Raw genomic sequence first — 17622 nt, 5'->3', positions numbered from 1 at the left:
GTGGGATTTTCTGCCTTGATAGTCTGGAGGTCCTTCCTCATAGCCCTATATCCCAGAATATCAAGGCAGAAAATCCCACAATATCTGTGTTGAACTGGGTTATCTGAGTCCACACTCAGATAATGTGGGATTTCCTGCCTTGATATTCTGGGATATAGGGCTGTGTTGAAGGGCCTTGGGTTATATGGCTGTGCAGAAGGACCCTAGGTAGAGGGAGGCAGAGGAAGTGCCGGGTGTTTTCAGGGATTTCAGATAACATGCAATACCTATCAAACTCTACTGCTACATGATTAGCATTTCAGGTTCTTCAATATTGGTAGAATCAGCCACAAACATGCATTTAAGAGAGGACTCTGCAATATAGATCTGTGAATGAGACATTCTATATTGTTCATGTCAGGCCCGTAGCCAAGATTTTGATTCGGTGGGGGCTGAGTTTGATTCGGACGGGGGGGGGGGGGAGGGGTGAGTCTGAGTGAAAGAGGGTCTACTCTAGCAAACTTTTTGTATCGTTACCCCAATAGCCCCATGCATATGGGATATATTGAGCATGGTGATCAGATCATGGTATGAATAAACATAACAATTTAAATAATGTACCAGTAAGGCCTTCTCGCGGGCTACCATGAGAATTTCGGGGGGGGGGTGCTGAAGCCCCTCAAGCCCCCCCCCCAAGCCCCCACTTTGTTGAGGGCCAGCATGATATAACAGACCAGGGTCTGAGTCTCTGCTCAACCATAGAAGCCCCCTGCCTGCCCTTCAGAAAGTCGTGCTCTCTTTGCCTCAGCCTTTTTTTTGAACTAATTTTGGCAAGAAATCCTGGTCCCTTCCACATAGCCCTATATCTCAGAATATCAAGGCAGAAAATCCGGCGATATTTGCATTGAACTGGGTTATCTGAGTCCACACTCAGATAATGTGGGATTTTCTGCCTTGATATTCTGAGATATAGGGCTGTGTAGAAGACCCCCCTGTGATAGACTTGTTTTAGGGTTACCATAAGTGAGAAGGAAGGAGCCCCCGGTGGCGCAGTGGGTTAAAGCACTGAGCTGCTGAGCTTGTTGATCGAAAGGTCGCAGGTTCAATTCCGGGGAGCGGCGTGAGCTTCCGCTGTAGCCCTAGCTTCTGCCAACCTAGCAGTTCGAAAACATGCAAATGTGAGTAGATCAATAGGTACCGCTCCGGCGGGAAGGTAACGGTGCTCCATGCAGTCATGCCGGCCACATGACCTTGGAGGTGTCTATGGACAATGCTGGCTCTTCGGCTTAGAAATGGAGATGAGCACCAGTACCCCAGAGTCAGACATGACTGGACTTAATGTCAGGGGACTACCTTTACCTTTACCTATAAGTGAGAAACCACTTGAAGGCACTCAGCAACATAACATTTAGCATCACAATTGGCATCATTGTTGTTATTCTCAGCCAACCAACATCATTGTTGTTATTCTCAGTCGGCCAGCACTTTGGTAGTATTTCCCAGCCCTTACCCCTGACTTATCACAACTGCTACTTCCTTATCTTTTTCCCCCTCTGTAGCTTACTGGAGGCTGGTGTGTGTGAGTGTGTGTTTGTGCTTAGATGCTCACCTATTTTATTTATTTACATCCCGCCTCTGTGAGGACTCAAGGTAGCTAACAACCACACAGTTTGGTCACAGTTTAAAACAGTGAATATAAAAAATTAAAAAAGAAATCCAATTAAATAGTATTGTGTGGATTTAGGTTAAAAACAGTGAAAATAAAATTCCAGAGCAGCCCACTCTCGTATTCCCACCAAATGCAATTGAGTGAGTGGTATGCTCCAGTAATACATTTTGTGGGTATGCTTCAGTAATACATTACAATCCGATGAAACATATCATCATACTTGGATTTAGAAGGGTTGGGTGATGTCTCAAGTGGTTCTCTTCTAGTGAAAAAATGTATGACCTCATAGACTAGCTCTGATGAAACTTCTGAACAAATATGTTCAGGGACATTCTGTGAATACCATTAAAATAAATTGAACGTACGTTAGTTATGAATGGTGCCGTGGCCTACTTCTGTAACTAAAAGATTCTGCAAGGATCTAAAGAAAGTAGACTCTCATTCTGTAGCGTTTGCTTCCAATTAAGTGTATGTTGGATTGGAGTGATTTTGAGCGCAAAGGACCATTCTACTAATTAGTGGAGCTTGCTAAAGTTTGATCTCCACAACTTAATAATAATTAGGGCTGCAATTCTAAACAGACTTACTTGAGTAAATCCCACTGAACTTGGTGGGACCTAAACTCCCATAGTGCAATCCTAACACATTTATTTAGAGGATGAAGAAGACTTTTTTTCCAAGGTTGGCTGGAAGGACAAAGTACAACCTCTTAATGTACATGTTGTTCTCATAAAGTGATTGTTGTTACTGTGGGGCATAGTACAGTCAACCTTTTACATTTGCGGGTTTGACTTTTGCAGATTTGATTATGGACTGATTTGATTAAAACGATCCCACTAGGGATCTCTAGATCAGTGTTTTCCAAAGTGGGTGATATTTCCCCCTGGGGTCACTGGAAGCCTCCAAGGGGGCAGTAGTAGCCCAGGGCATAATTGGTGGCATTGAATAAAAATAAGGGGGCAATGGAAGCACAAAGAATGGAGATAAGAGAATTTCGAAAACCCATTTGTAAATGTTTCCTTTTGTGTGTGTATGTCAGGAGCGACTTGAGAAACTGCAAGTCACTTCTGGTGTGAGAGAATTGGCCATCTGCAAGGACGTTGCCCAGGAAACGCCTGGATGTTTGCTGTTTTACCATCCTTGGGGGAAGCTTCTCTCATGTTCCCTACATTGTGCAATATAGCTCATGTTACACAATAAAGTGATTATTTTCCAAAATAGTGCCAGTTATCACCTATCAAAGGTCAAGTCCACTGATAGATTTTAACATGTAAGTGTTGAAAGGTGAGAATGAACAGCATTATCAGGAAGTCCAGCATGCGTCAGCAGGAATATGTGCATGTAATGCTGCTACTTGATAAATTAATTTGATTTTTGGCAGTTTAATATCAAATATCTAATGCAGAACAAAGAACAAAACCCTGTTTATTAGTTCCATTAGTATTTTGGTTTGTTTGCCTTTTGCCGTCATTTGCACAAAACATTTTTAGGTGAATTTTGTATGTTTTGAGGCACTGTGTAGGTGCCATTTGTAAGCTGCCTTGAGTCCCTCCCCAGGGTAGAGAAAGGAAGGATATAAATAAGGCAAATAAATAAATAAATAAATAAATGTAGTGGATGCTATTAGAATAACAAAAAAATACAACAAATTTCTTTACTATATTGTAGGACATAGCTAGAAATATAGATACATAAAACAATGCACATTTGTCTCTGCATCTTTCTGTTGGTTCACTTAATGACGGTTCCAGTGGGGTGCTGGGTAATTTTTTTGTTTTGAAAAGGTGGCGGTAGGCAAAAAAAGAAGAAGAAGAATGGAACCACTGTTCTAAATCCTTCAGTGTGACTCTGTGGTTAAGTTCTGGAGGAAGGATCTAGAGATTTCTAAGGAGAATATCTCTAGGAATCTCTACTCCAGTACGATTCTGTGGTAAGCTTTCATCTGACCATGAAGGACCTTGAAATTCCCAGAGAGGTGTTTCTTTCATGCAGTGTTATTAATTGAGCTGAAATCATTCTTGGCCATTTAAAATAATCACACTCCTGGTAAGTATGGGGAAAACTCTGTAGACCACAGTACCATATTTTATCATTGAATAGTCATGTCTTCACTCTTTTAATCCCTTTTGGGGGGCTGGAAAAGGGGAGTGTAACTATTGTGCGATGAAAAAAAATGCACCCTTTTCCAGCAACAGTGCTTCACTTGACTGAGTCCAAAAGTGGGCAAGTGGAAGGCAGGGAGCAAATGAAGTGGATACTTAGGAGTGAGGAATCAAGGGTGTGACTATTACTCAAAGAAAGCAAAAAATACCTATTTGGAAAGCCAGAAAGTGGGTTGTGACTATTAAACTTGGCAACAATTACTCAGTGAAATACGATAGTTCTATATCCTATCTTTCACAATCACATTGTGTTTGCCTGTGAAATATGGGGTTTTATGTAGCATCTGTAGATCTAGAAAGAGTGCATATGTATTCATGTTTCCCAATTCTGTTCTACAAAGGAGAATGTTGAAACAGACCTAATTCATACTTTTCCTTTAAAACCCAGATTCTTTTGACATCAGCAGCACAATAAGCCATTATGCCAGAAAATCCCGTTGCAGGTAGGTGCCCTTAAAAACAATCACATTATCTAAATCAAGTAGTATTAAGCAGCTTTTTCATCTGTGATGTTTTGGGGATCCAACAGATAAGCAGCAGGTGCTGCAGATCCTGGAGCGTCTGCTAATGAAACTTCATGAGAGAGGAGACACTTCACACAGTGAAAATCTGGCTTTTCTGTATAATACACTCAAGAATCCCTTATTCAATCACATGCTGACTCTTCAGCAATCAATCAAGCAGCTGAAGGAACAGGTAAGTTGCAAAATGAGAAGTATTAAGTGTTTGTTTGAGGGGCAAACTGTTGAAGTACAAATTGCTGGCACTATTGCACCTTAAGACATTTTGGCCTTGTGTGAGTTTCCATCTTCTGTCATTCTCATGATAACAATAGCAATTATTGATCATATTACTTCCTGCATTACTATTATATTTGTTGCAATTGAGGTTATATAATACCAACCATAAAAGGCAAAGGTGAACATTTTCAAATTAATTGCTGTTTTTGGATTCTCTAGACCAGGGGTCCTCAAACTTTTTAAACAGAGGGACAGGTCACATCCTTCAAACTGTTGGAGGGCCTGATTATAATTGAAAAAAACATGAATGAATTCCTATGCACACTGCACATATCTTATTTGTAGTGCAAAAACACTTTAAAACAATACAATAATTAAAATGAAGAACAATTTCAACAAAAATAAAATTATTAGTATTTCAATGGGAAGCGTGGGCCTACGTTTGGCTGATGAGATATGATTGTTGTTATTGTGTGCTTGCAAGTCATTTCAGACTTAGGTTGATCCTGAACGAGGGCCGGGTAAATGACCTTGGAGGGCCGCATCCGGCCCCCGGGCCTTAGTTTGAGGACCCCTGCTCTAGACCAAGATCATCTGTATACTTTAGGCCGTGTTAGTGACATTGATTTAACACATTAGGTTATGTTAATGACAGCTGTGATCCACAAGTAAATGACTACTTTTGATATGGCCCATTAAGACAAAATGACAGCTCCGCTTTCTGTAAGAAAGCAACCTTATGGTATCATCTCCAGTCCAGTGTACAGGTTAGAACACTGGAAATAGTCTATTTTGGGGGAAAATGTGCAGTCTAAATAAATTAATGAATAAATAAATAAACAATGCTTTGGAGATTAGGTTGAAGTCTCAAATGACCTATGGAGCTCACTGCGTATCACTTACGATTTTCTTCCTTTTTTAAAAAAAAGATCATTTGCCATACTTAATATGGCCTGAAAGAAATATGGTGAAAAAACGAACATTTTTTTTTTAACTCCAAGTATTTTGATTTGCAATGTGTACCTTGCAGTTTCTCATCGCACAATTATTAAAATGTGTATCTCTTCCTGATGCAGTCTAATCCATATAATACCTGATTTTGTTGAATTGCATGCCATAGGTTAGAGAAATGGGTAAAATACTCTTTTGTAAGTGTAAAGCTGACATGCCATAGGATAGGGGTCCACAAACTTATTAAACAGAGGGCCAGGTCACCGTCCCTCAAACTGTTGGAGAGTTGGATTATAATTTGAAAAATAAAATGAATGGATTCCTATGCATACTGCACATATCTTATTTTAGTGCAAAAAAATGCTTAAAAACAATACAATAATTAAAACAAAGAACAATTTTAACAAATATAAACATATTAGTATTTCAATGGGAAGTGTGGACCTGCTTTTGGCTGATGAGATTGGTTTGTTGTTGTTGTGTGCTTTCAAGTCATTTTAGACTTAGGTCGACTCTTTGTGAGGGCCGGGTAAATGACCTTCGAGGTCCATATTTGGCCCCTGCCTTAGTTTGGGGACCCCTGCCGTAGGAAAACAAAGAGGACAAAATGAAATGTGTGTGAATAAAGGGCTGCAAAAGAAACATATAAAAGAAGGTAAAGCATATTCTATGTCAAGAACTAAAATTGAAAAGTTCCAAAACTCATTACAGTGTTTTAAAGGTAAGCTGTTTCTATTACTTGTCATAGAATACCCTGCAAAGTGAGTCTGAATATAACCACAAACTGTTGTATTTATACTCAGTAAACAAAATAACCCAAATTTGATACATTGCAGATATAATTTTGTGATATTGCTGTTTTTCCAAAAGAAACATGTTGCAGTAACTTGTTAATTTCAATATCTTGTAAAGAATAAGTATTTGTTTACAGAGTTCTTACATTTGCCTGTCCCTGTGATAAATAATAAACCATCAGTGTTGTTACTTGTTCCATTGCCAATTGATTTATGTTGTATGTTAGATAAGTAATGCCAATGTTCAACCATGTAGCACAAGCTGCTGTCATTTATTTTTGCTAAAACATCTATCTACATTGAAGAGTTGTTTTTGCTACTGCCATTTCTTGCACAGTTACACAGCTTTGTGTGATTGTCTCCCCTTGCTATCCGCAGTTGACTTATTTGCCTCCCAATCATTCAGTGGATTTTGATTTCACCAGAAGAGGTTTGCTGGTGTTTGACGCAGACCGCCAGTCTCTTGCTAATGGGAACCGCTATGTGACTTCCAACAATAATAATCTGTTGGCTCCTGGGATTCCAAAACTTGGAATGGATGATTTTCATTTGATAATTCAAGGAATGGCAAAGGTAAAGACTCAACACGATCAGCGTGTTAAACATATAATTTTGTTCTCACTGTGTGACATGTCAGAAAGAGTGGAGCAACAGTATCCTGTAACTATAACCTCTCTTCAGATAAGAGATTCAACTCAGTGCAGTTGTAATCTGTCTTTAGCTCTTCCTATCTAACATGGAAAAGTAGAAGAATGTGCAGTTCCTTCAAGGATGCAATTTAGAAAAACCTGAACAGGACTTGTATTACATTGAACTTCTGGTTATAATGATTTTGGCATAGATTTACTGGGGTGTCTGATAGCATGGGATGTTCCAATTGCTTAAGGAACAAAGGCATCCGTAGTCCACTCTCTTTGAGGAGGAACCTTGTCATGTAAAGCTTCTATTACGGTCAGAATATGGTAGGTGAAGGGGCAGGATGGCGGGATTCCTTAAAGACCAGTGAATCAGTTTGAATGTCATTCCTCTGAATTTATCTTTCTGCTCTGGACAGTTGATAGGTTGTAACACCTCTGTGTTGTTTTTACCTTGAGAAAAAACAGCACCTTGTGCTGCATGTCTGACTTTTGTTGTCTTCAGATTCCTTTCTGAATGAAGTGAAATCAATACACTGCACATAGTCATGACATGAGCAAAGAGTGAAAGTAGCTCTAAAAATCTGTGGCATTTGAAGATCTTTATTTCGTTATTTTGAAATATAAATTATTTACTTTTATCAAGATTGATTGTACTTTTTGATTTTATCATAAAAACAGATTTTAACATGGGTTTAATATTATTTTTCCTACTTATTAGGGCAGGCAAATAGAATATATAGATATCGAGAAACCATTCAGTGGAGGCCTTGGATTTAGTGTGATTGCTCTTAAAAATCAAAGTGTTGGAGAATCTGGTGTCTTTGTCAAGGAAGTTCAACCAGGAAGTATAGCAGCCAGGTGAGATTTTTGTCTTGTTTGATCAAGTTTCATAATAATATCACCAGTCAAGTGAAGCATGAGATTCCTTTCTTATTGTTCATGGATATTTTCAGAATTTCCAGACACCGAATCTTTGAACCACAGAGATAAATCAAAGCAGAAATCATTTTGCTGAGTCTCCTTTAGTTTATGTCAGTGTCATTTACTCCAACCTTCCACACATTATGTAACCTTCCCCAACACAGCAGTATGATACAAGAAGAGAGCAGGTTCCTAATGGAAGGCAACCTTCAGAGGTTCAGCTCTATATCATTGCCTACCTTAACATTTTTATTGGATCTGAACATGCAAATAACCCCACAAACTGACTAATCCAACAGCACTGTAAGATGTTATTTTTAATAATACATAAGCGGAGAAGTACTCTGTTAAGTACATTGGAAATGACCCTTATGAGTTAATTCATAGATCCATCCAACTTAGTATTGTCCACTCTGATGGGCAGCAGCTCTCTTTAACTCTGTCTGAAGGCCTCTAGTGTTACGTGGCTGTTTCCCCTACTCAAGTACTAACCAGGCTTCATCTGTCTTAACTTTTGAAATCAAACAGTGGCTTCCATCCTGTGAAAGACATGCTGTATATGTCCCTTTATCATCACAAAAGTTTATATCCTCTTCTACCATCAGGAACCATCCAAGTCTTTGCTCAATTTTGCTATAATTCTCCTGCCCTTCAATGGCCATTCTAGCTAGTAAAGAGTTGACCAGGAGGGATCTGAGAAGTATCTGGCTGTAGCCAGATGCAGACTGATGACATAACTGGGTGAGACCTCCAGAATACGCCAGTGGATCTTGGTGGAGGATGTCCTTCATCTGTGTCTGGCTGTGTAAACATAGCTAAACACTTCTCTATTCTGTGCACTTTCTCCAACAATGGAATGCCACATGCATGTGTGTTGCAGCACAACAGCACATCTAGTAAGTGGGTTGTAACAGTGTCCCACATGAAGATCTGTTACTCTGTTATCAACCACATAGGCTCCTGGTATATCTGTTTTTAGTTTGTTTCATATGGCCCGTATAGGGAGCAAATAGTGAAGTTGAAATGTAAGCGAAGGATACTGCTTGACACTCAAACCCACTGTTGTAGTAGCCAACTCCTACTGCCTCCCACCCACCCACTTTGTTTTGGAAAAATATTATGTTATAGCTACAGCACTTTTAAATTTTCTTCTGTGTTTTATGGAAGGGATCAAAGGCTAAAGGAAAAAGACCAAATATTGGCCATTAATCATACCCCATTGGATCAGAATATTTCTCATCAGCAAGCAATTACATTGCTCCAACAAGCCATGGGTTCCTTACATTTGGTTGTGGCCAGAGAGCCAGCCCAGAGAAGCGGTGAGACCTCAGCCTTAAGCACCTTAAGCAGTGCTAATTTACCTCCGATGGTAAGTTGGATTACAATTTTATTAATGGTTACAAAGGTTTTACATGTTTTAAAACTTTTACTGAATAATTTAACTCCATACCACATACATAGCTAAGTAAATCATACTGAATATGCGGTAGAAAGACATTTCCAGATATAAACATGAATCACAATATTTTGTTTGCGTGTCAGGAACAGCATCATGTGTGGTGATCATGTGAAGTGCCTGAAATAGACACAATAAATCAATTGACCGTATTTAATTCTGTAGCATTAAACAGCAGCGTGGAATATTTTCACGCTCTTAAACCATCTGTAGCATTATATAATCTACTTGTAAATATGCAAGTATGCGCTAATGAGATGCTAATTGCCAGTACTAAACTATAATCATTTTGTGCTATGTCCATCTTTTATTCATAAATCGATTGATAATCACAATAAACATGATAATAAATATAAACTCTCAATCATTGCTTGAGAATATTCTTAATCGTCACACAAATTCACATGAATATTGCATTTGTTTAAATGAAAATATACTTTAAGACCCTTTAGCCAGCTCCCCTTAAAATGAAATAAAGGTTAGAAGCTTGATGTTAAGTATCATGGCCCAGTCAAGACAAATGCTGGGAAAGATTTATGTTCCAGAATAGAAAATATGGACCTTTTTGTAAGCCCTTCTGTGAAAGACTCTTGGAAGATTGTTGTTTCATGATTTGATTTCACTTCATGACTAGTATCGTCCAATTAGTTCAACTATTTTCTTGGTTACCATTCCTCCTTGAAACCAAATCTCGTTACAGAAAACTTTCCAAATTTGTACATGGGAATGAGTGACTTGTGTATCTCACAGTTACAAACCTGAGTTCTTTTATACTGTTCTAATGCTTGGTTATTTATTAATGAGCTTTCTGGAATCATTTCAAATTGGGTTTTCCCCCTGTAAGTTTCCTACTTGATGAATAGCCTTATGAACCATGAACATATCACATGTTTTTCCATGTTCCTTGGTGATCTGGCATGGTAAAATAAACCAAATAACTGGCAGAGGGTACATGGACACTTTGGCTTTATTTTACACCTATCTTACTGCTTTGTTCCATAATTAAACCTTAACTCCTCATTATTAAAAATAAATAAATAAAGCTAGATAAATATAGAGTCATGTATCTCTATTGGTACTGGTTTGTTATTTTTTAAATAAAACCCCTAATTATTGATAGTTTTGAAATAAAGCTTTATAGTGGTCTAGTATTGTGCATTTTGTTTTGATGAAATAAATATCTAAATATCATGAAATACATTTTACCTATATTGCCTATTAAGTACCTTTTCCAACACTATCATATATTAAAGTGCTTCCCTATTTTAAGTTGATGATACTCCTTGCAGTGATAAATAGTGAACCAAGTGCAGGGAAAGAAAGTACATCAGCACCTTGTTGGAGTGCAAAAGATCCCAACTTTTATGGTTATAGGTATAGAGGTTTGGCATAGAATGAGATGTCAGATTCAGGCATCTGACAATCCAGCACAGTCCAGCTGTTCTATTTGGAGAACATTGGGTTAACAGGAAGTGGAGTCCACATGGGTGTAAAGTACATGTGGTTTCTCCAATGACCTGTGTATTGTATAGGAATCATCTCAGATTGAACAAATTGCTTCTCCTTGGACTGGTGATCACAGGCATACTAGCCACATCACATCTTCCTATCTAGGCTAGATCTACTGCCTTTCCAAAACTACCCAAAGTTGTGATACAACATAAGTAATATTATATCAACAGAAACAGATGGAATCTGTTACAAAAAGGTCCTTTTGCAGCTACATGAGTGGAGGAAGTGAAGGCGGTAAGTGCACCCATTCCCTAACAGACCAGAGAGGATATCCATCTCTCATTCAGACGAACCTGCCTTTTATCTGGCATTTGGATATGCTGATGGACCAGATGGCTGAATTATATGCAGGACCCTATGGAAACTACATACAGTCTGGAGAACAAGCCAACACACCACCTCAGGTGGCAACTGTAGCTCTGTTTCATATGATTGATGGGGATTTGTATCCGTCATCTCATTTTCTTTGCATTGCAAGAGTTCCACATAATATAGAGTCATCTATCTCTATTGGTACTGGTTTGTTATTTTTTAAATAAAACTCCTAATTATTGATAGTTTTGAAATAAAGCTTTATAGTGGTCTAGTATTGTGCATTTTGTTTTGATGAAATAAATATCTAAATATATCATGAAATACATTTTAAAAACTGCTAATACTTTTTAGTGCACAATTAATTTCTATTACTGTGAGGATTTTAAAGATTAAAATGGTAATTGCTTTTTCCCACTAAAGAATTTGCACTAGAAAGATTGATCTCATGCAAACACAGGTGCTCAGTAGGGTTTCTAAAGCTTTCTTCATGTTTAAGTAGTTCTCACGGCCCGGAGAACACTCTGCTAAATCACATTGTTGGAATTTGTGTCATTGATTGCTGTTTTATTTATTTAAATAAATATGTTTGTTAAAGTCTGATGAAGCTCAAATTTATATTGGTCCTTTTACATTTGAAATCACCAAGTCTTTCCATTGAGCTCCAAATAAAACTCCCAATGTAAACCATATATGGCACCTTTCTATGTTCCTGACATAGTAATACCTGTCCTAGTTCAACAGCGTGCAAATATGGTGTGCACACTAAATATGGCCCACTACTCTATGCTTTCTAGTTGTTGTATTCTGTATTACATTACAATTTCTGCCATAAGTCATGCACTTTTTTGCAGACCTACTTATTCCAGATGATCTTGCCACCAAGAAGGAGTTTTAGAATGGATTCATTGTGATAAAATGCCTGCTTTTTGTGTATGTGGACCATAAACTCTACGTGTTGTGTGTAAATTGACTACTGGCAAATGTGTCATAATAAACATATGCTTGTTTCCCCTTTTTCAGATCAGTTGGGGCCACATTGAGGATGTCGAGCTCATTAATGATGGATCAGGATTAGGTTTTGGAATTGTAGGAGGAAAATCGATTGGCGTAGTGGTAAGAACTATTGTTCCTGGAGGACTAGCAGATAAGGTAATGTGATTACACTATGTTAATTTGTTTTTATATATATATATAAAATTGATTTGCTGGCAATTCTAAGACAAACTTAAAGTACAATAAGACCCCCATATCTTCATGGGATATGTTCCCGGCTTAACTAATATCAGAGATACGACTGAATGCCATTACATTACCTGACTTCCAGTTCCTGTTTCCATAGAGTACCCTTGCATAATCTAGAGACCCCTAAAGAGGTATCCACTTTAAGAATTTTCTAGGTCCTTCAATGCAACCGTTTGGTAATTTCCAGGGGAATTATACTATAGTATCTCTTAGAGGACCTAAAAATTCCCAGAGATATTTTCCCCTAGTTGTAGATGAGTGAAACCACTAATATGGATTTCAAAGACATGGGGTTGTTATTGTACTGTACAATTATGATATTTAATGTAGTACACTGGAACTTCACCTAGTTTACTGGGTCTAGCTCAGCCCAGCCTCACTAAACTGCGGAAGGAACAGCATGGGAAGGAGATGGAATGTTTCCTATAGCTACATTTTCCCACTCTTCTTTCCTGCTGCAATTAGCAAATGTATTACCCACCCCAATATGTGCAATGTACATAGCATACTTGTCACATTCACAAGGCCAGAGATGTCCACAACAAATAAAATGAACTGAGAATCAAGTAAAAGAGTATCTGCTAAAATTCTACCTACTATGCACTCCAGTTCTTCTTTTTCTGATCACCTATCCTGCATCCACTCTCAGAAGGCAGTTTTGCACAGGATATTTACAGTGACCAAATAGTTAACAGCTGAACAATGAATCTACATATAACGGTGAAAATGACTGATATGATCTAATACAGTGTAAAAAAGCAGGGTAATTAAATGTCATGCTGCATCATAAGTCTCAAATATGTCTTGGTTGGCCATACTAAAATGTGTGTATTTTTTGGCTAATGGTTAAGCAATATTTTAATCATTATACACAAGTACAAGAAGGTTGCAACACAAAGGCTGCATTTATATGTAATGCCCAGCCATGGATTGTCATTTGTGTTCACTTCATAAGTTTATATGCATACTTCCCCCTTCTTTTTTTTTTCCTCTTCACACTTTCCATGGTATATAGTTTTTTCATACCAGAATTTGATCCCAAGTTCCAGATGAACTACATTTTGAATTGTGTCTTTTCAGGCATGCAAGTCTCTTTAGGGATGTATTTTCATAAAAATTCTGAGTCTCTTTGCTTTTATATATCACATCTCATCTGGCACTTTTAAAATGTGCACATTTGTAAAGAAAAGAAAAGTTAAATTAAATTGTTGTCTTTAACCTTGTAGATACAAAGTAATTCCTGTTTTATTTTATTAATAATAATGTTAATGTCCAGAATAGGAAATGTTCCAATTCATAATATAAATGGAAGTTGGAGTATTAGAGAGATCTGAAATTCTGATATTGGCTCTTCTTCCATTGTTGCAAAATTGTCTGGTATAATGAATGGTTTTTTTACTCGTGTCTTTGGAACACCTGTTTTGCTATAGGGAACAAAATTTTTGGCATCCAAAATCATATGTCAAACGTTCTTAATGTATAACAGTCTAGAGTGACCAAGAATAGGGGTACAGTATAAAATAGATGTACTGTTGGGAAATGTCAAGCCAAAATGTTAAGAATCAATTACTCAAGAGCCAGTGCAGATATTACTTTCTGCAGGGTTTACTTATACAAGTAAACACTTATATGGGCAGTTCCTTTATACTTGCAGTTGAATGTCAAAAGTGCTGTTCTCAAATCAGTGCCTACTTCAGTAACGATCCCATGCATGAGTGGACTTATGTGAACACATTTCACAGGTGGATTCTGAAATGTAACATCTGTCCCACTTCAGAAATACAATCCTGGGAGAAACCAGAAAGTTAACTTGAGAGATTCTAAATGCATGTCAATCATTTTGTTATCCATTTGTGGATTCAAGGTTGACTTGTCATGCATGGCTGAGATATCACACACACACACACACACACACACACGTGTCTGAAGACTTATTTCCGTTAGTGTTTCTCCCAAGAGATAATCTGCTTTGTAGTACAAGAACTTCTGAGTTCTCTGAGATACTGTGTATTTGTGTATAAATCAATCTCATGTATAAGTCAAGGACAGGTTTTGAGGTCCAGATTATGGATTCTGACATGACTCATGGATAATTCAAGGGTTATTCTGCAGAGAGAGAGAACTACAGTAATGTTGTACTTAGAAGCCCAGCTGCCCCTGGTTGTATCCACTGCCAATTTCCCACCAAAGATCTTTTGCTGCTCTAATTGAATATGGGGATAGTCCTTTTTAAAATATATGTGAAGGTACAGCATTAACTCTTATCAAAAAGGAATCCATCCAGTTCTGTGAGTTGAATTGCAAAAGGAGATAGCTTAGTCCATCTAACGATAACCTAAAAGAAGCCCCAGCTTACTCTACCTTCTCAGCACTTCTTTAAGGGGGAAGCACCAAAGATCCTCTGTAATTTTCCCACCCAGGCATTTTTAAAAAGCCAGAAGTGGCACCACAGCCGAGAGGGGGGAAAACAAAAACATAAAACACTTGATGCTTCTTTTAGGTTCTCCCAGGCAGACTAAGCTCTTGCCTTTCACTACTCTCTACTCAAAGAAGAGGATGGTTCCTTTTTAAATATGAGTTAAGGCACAGTACTTACATTGACCTATGGATAGTTGAATTTTGGGATTGATTTTTTTAATTAAACTTTCTAGACTTCTATAGGAGCACATGCAAAGTAGCCATTATAGGAGTAAATCTGTTGACATGATATGACTTTAATGGCTTAATTGGCTCTGCTGTGAGTGTGCTATGGGTTTTACCATTGAAGTGAATCTGTTTTGGTTATAAAACTGTCTTATGTTAAAGCACTGTATCAAAACCCATGTAATTTTCTAGAAAATGAAAGCCATCAAAATTTGGTATTTTCCATTGTGACTTAATGGGGATCTAATATTCCAAACCAGTTTTAGGTTAATTTTCTAATATATTTTAAAAGGAAATATATGTTTGATTCCTGCCTCTGAATAACTTTTACTACTGCATTGTTTTTGATTTGATGACATGTTATCTCATTGTAATTTGGTAAAAATATTAAATGTATTGCAATTGTTAATTTATAATTGTAAAACTATATTGCATTCATAAAGGATGGCAGACTCAGAACCGGTGATCACATCTTGGAAATTGGTGGGACTAATGTCCAAGGAATGACTAGTGAACAGGTTGCTCAAGTCTTGAGAAACTGCGGAAACTGTGTTAAGATGGTGGTTGCCAGGGATCCCTCTAGTGACATAACTGTAACGCCACCAACTCCTGCTGCCCAACCTGTTGCCGCACCAGTGTTTTTCCGAGATGGGCAATTTGACACTGTGAGTATCTTAGTACTTTATATATTTGCTATGAAACCACTTCCCATGGCAAGTAGCATAATTGAAAATGCCACAAGGAATACAGCATGATAAAGAGAATGAACTTTCTGGATATATAACAATTTCACCCAGATGCACTTCACACCAACCTGAATTTGAGCAGTTATTCTTAATTAGTCATTAGTTAGAGCTCCCTCCCTCTAGTGATGCCATAGTAGCCAGTTATATTCTCATTTTAAAATGCAACCCTTTTTTGTTCCCTAATTTTTCAAAGTACTTAAAAATGTTTCCTTTATAATAGTTTTAAAAATCTGAGTTCTGCGAGTCAATGACCACCGTACAAAATTGTTGTTGCCTTCCGATGAGGCAAGATGGAGGCAGCAGCAGCTTTTCTGAGCTCCTAGAGCTCAGGGCTGAATCTTCACCTGAATAAGGGTCGGGAGAGCAGTAAAAATCTCCACAACAGTGACTGGAGAAGTCAAGTTGGAAACCTACCCATGGGGCCGATTCAGGGTGCGAGAGGGGACAAAGAAACCCCTAAAAACACTCCTGAAAGCCCCTAGGGACGACCCCGGGCGAAGACGCCGGACGGCAAGGACGGCAAGCAGCCTTCCGCCTCATTCAGTCATCGAGACAACAAGATAAAATAATAACGAACAATATACCAAAAAGATAAAGGCCACAGAGGACAAAAGGACAAGAAACAACGGCTCAAACATAACAGAATCCTACTTTACAGAGCCCAAAGAGACTTACTTATTGGAACGCGGAACGCGGAAGGAGCAGCGGGCCTCGCCGGCATTGGCGAGGACGCTGGCCGGGATGCCAAGCGCCGCCGAAAAGCAAACAGAAGCCGAAAAGGCAAGAGAAATGAAGAAAAATGTAGTAAAATAATGTAGTAAAATAAGGTAGTAAAGCAGAAGCGCCAGAACACGGAGGAGAGGAAGAGAAGGGGAAGAGGACAAAGAGAGGAAGGGACCAAGGATCGAGGACCAAGGACCAAGGCAAGAAACGGGAGGAGGGCAGGATTTTCAAGCCCTCCTAACCCCCTCCCCCTGGAATCTTGTTACTCGTTGCTATCTTACGAAGAGGTTTACACCTTCCACGATCTACCTCAGAGCCAGAGAAACAAACTAGAATAAAGCTTGCAGAGGAAACGAAAGAACAGCTTAGAAACCCGAGGCCCCGGTCTACAGTAGAACGCGAGGCACGAGAAGAAGATTGCTTTAAAGAAGCATTCATTTTTTTTATTTTTTTTCTCTTTCTTCTTCTTCCTTTTCTTCTTCTTCTCTCTCCTTCTTTTCTTCTTCTACCCTCTCCTTTCCCTCTCCCCTTCCCTCCTCCTCCCTCTCCCCCCTCTTTTTTTTCTTCCTTTCTTTCTCTCCTTCTTTCCCCTCCCTTCTCCTTCTCTCTTTCCTGCACTCTTCTCCCCTTTCTCACGTTCTCACCAGGATACCAAGATAAGGCCAGGACCTCAAAATAAACTATACCAAACAGGACTATCTAATTTAACTAAAAGGTGACTATTTAAATAAAGGGATGTGCAAGAATTAAAAAAAGTAATTTCAAACTTCGACCTAAGAAGAAGGAAATTCGGGAAGGAGAGGAATCAAAGACCCAGCCATCCCACACCATATGTAGGCATCGTGAGTAAATCAAACTTTAATTATGGACTATAACTTGAACTTAATTACTAGATAGCAACTTTAACTCAACTATTGTAGAATATACTGTGTGAGAATAATAATTAAAAGTTGTTGGAATTGATTGTAACAAACTAGAAACAACTGTAGAACATTTTTATTGTATTAAAATAGGAATATAACAGGCAATGAATTTTGGTTGTAACTGTAAATGAAGCTTTATATGGTAATGTACATAAAATGAAATACAATATGTAATACAAGTTCACAACTGAGTAATCACATAAATTTG

At 38.2% G+C, this 17622-nt stretch overlaps 1 protein-coding gene across 1 annotated transcript in view; it reads left to right on the top strand.

Annotated features, from left to right (window-relative positions):
* PATJ (PATJ crumbs cell polarity complex component) overlaps window positions 1–17622 on the top strand; it is a 196727-nt gene that overhangs the window by 2595 nt on the left and 176510 nt on the right. The window contains exons 2-8 of the mRNA XM_060773627.2: window positions 4199–4253; window positions 4340–4506; window positions 6674–6868; window positions 7652–7791; window positions 9022–9223; window positions 12158–12286; window positions 15466–15687. Of these exons, the coding sequence (XP_060629610.2) occupies window positions 4232–4253; window positions 4340–4506; window positions 6674–6868; window positions 7652–7791; window positions 9022–9223; window positions 12158–12286; window positions 15466–15687 (1077 nt within the window). The 5' untranslated portion in view covers window positions 4199–4231. The remainder of the gene's footprint in view (window positions 1–4198; window positions 4254–4339; window positions 4507–6673; window positions 6869–7651; window positions 7792–9021; window positions 9224–12157; window positions 12287–15465; window positions 15688–17622) is intronic.

The sequence above is a fragment of the Anolis sagrei genome, chromosome 4 (assembly GCF_037176765.1).
Source record: "Anolis sagrei isolate rAnoSag1 chromosome 4, rAnoSag1.mat, whole genome shotgun sequence".
In the NCBI taxonomy this organism is placed as follows: domain Eukaryota; kingdom Metazoa; phylum Chordata; class Lepidosauria; order Squamata; family Dactyloidae; genus Anolis; species Anolis sagrei.
Note: the sequence above shows the minus strand (reverse complement) of the source record. Positions and strands in the feature narration are given on the sequence as shown.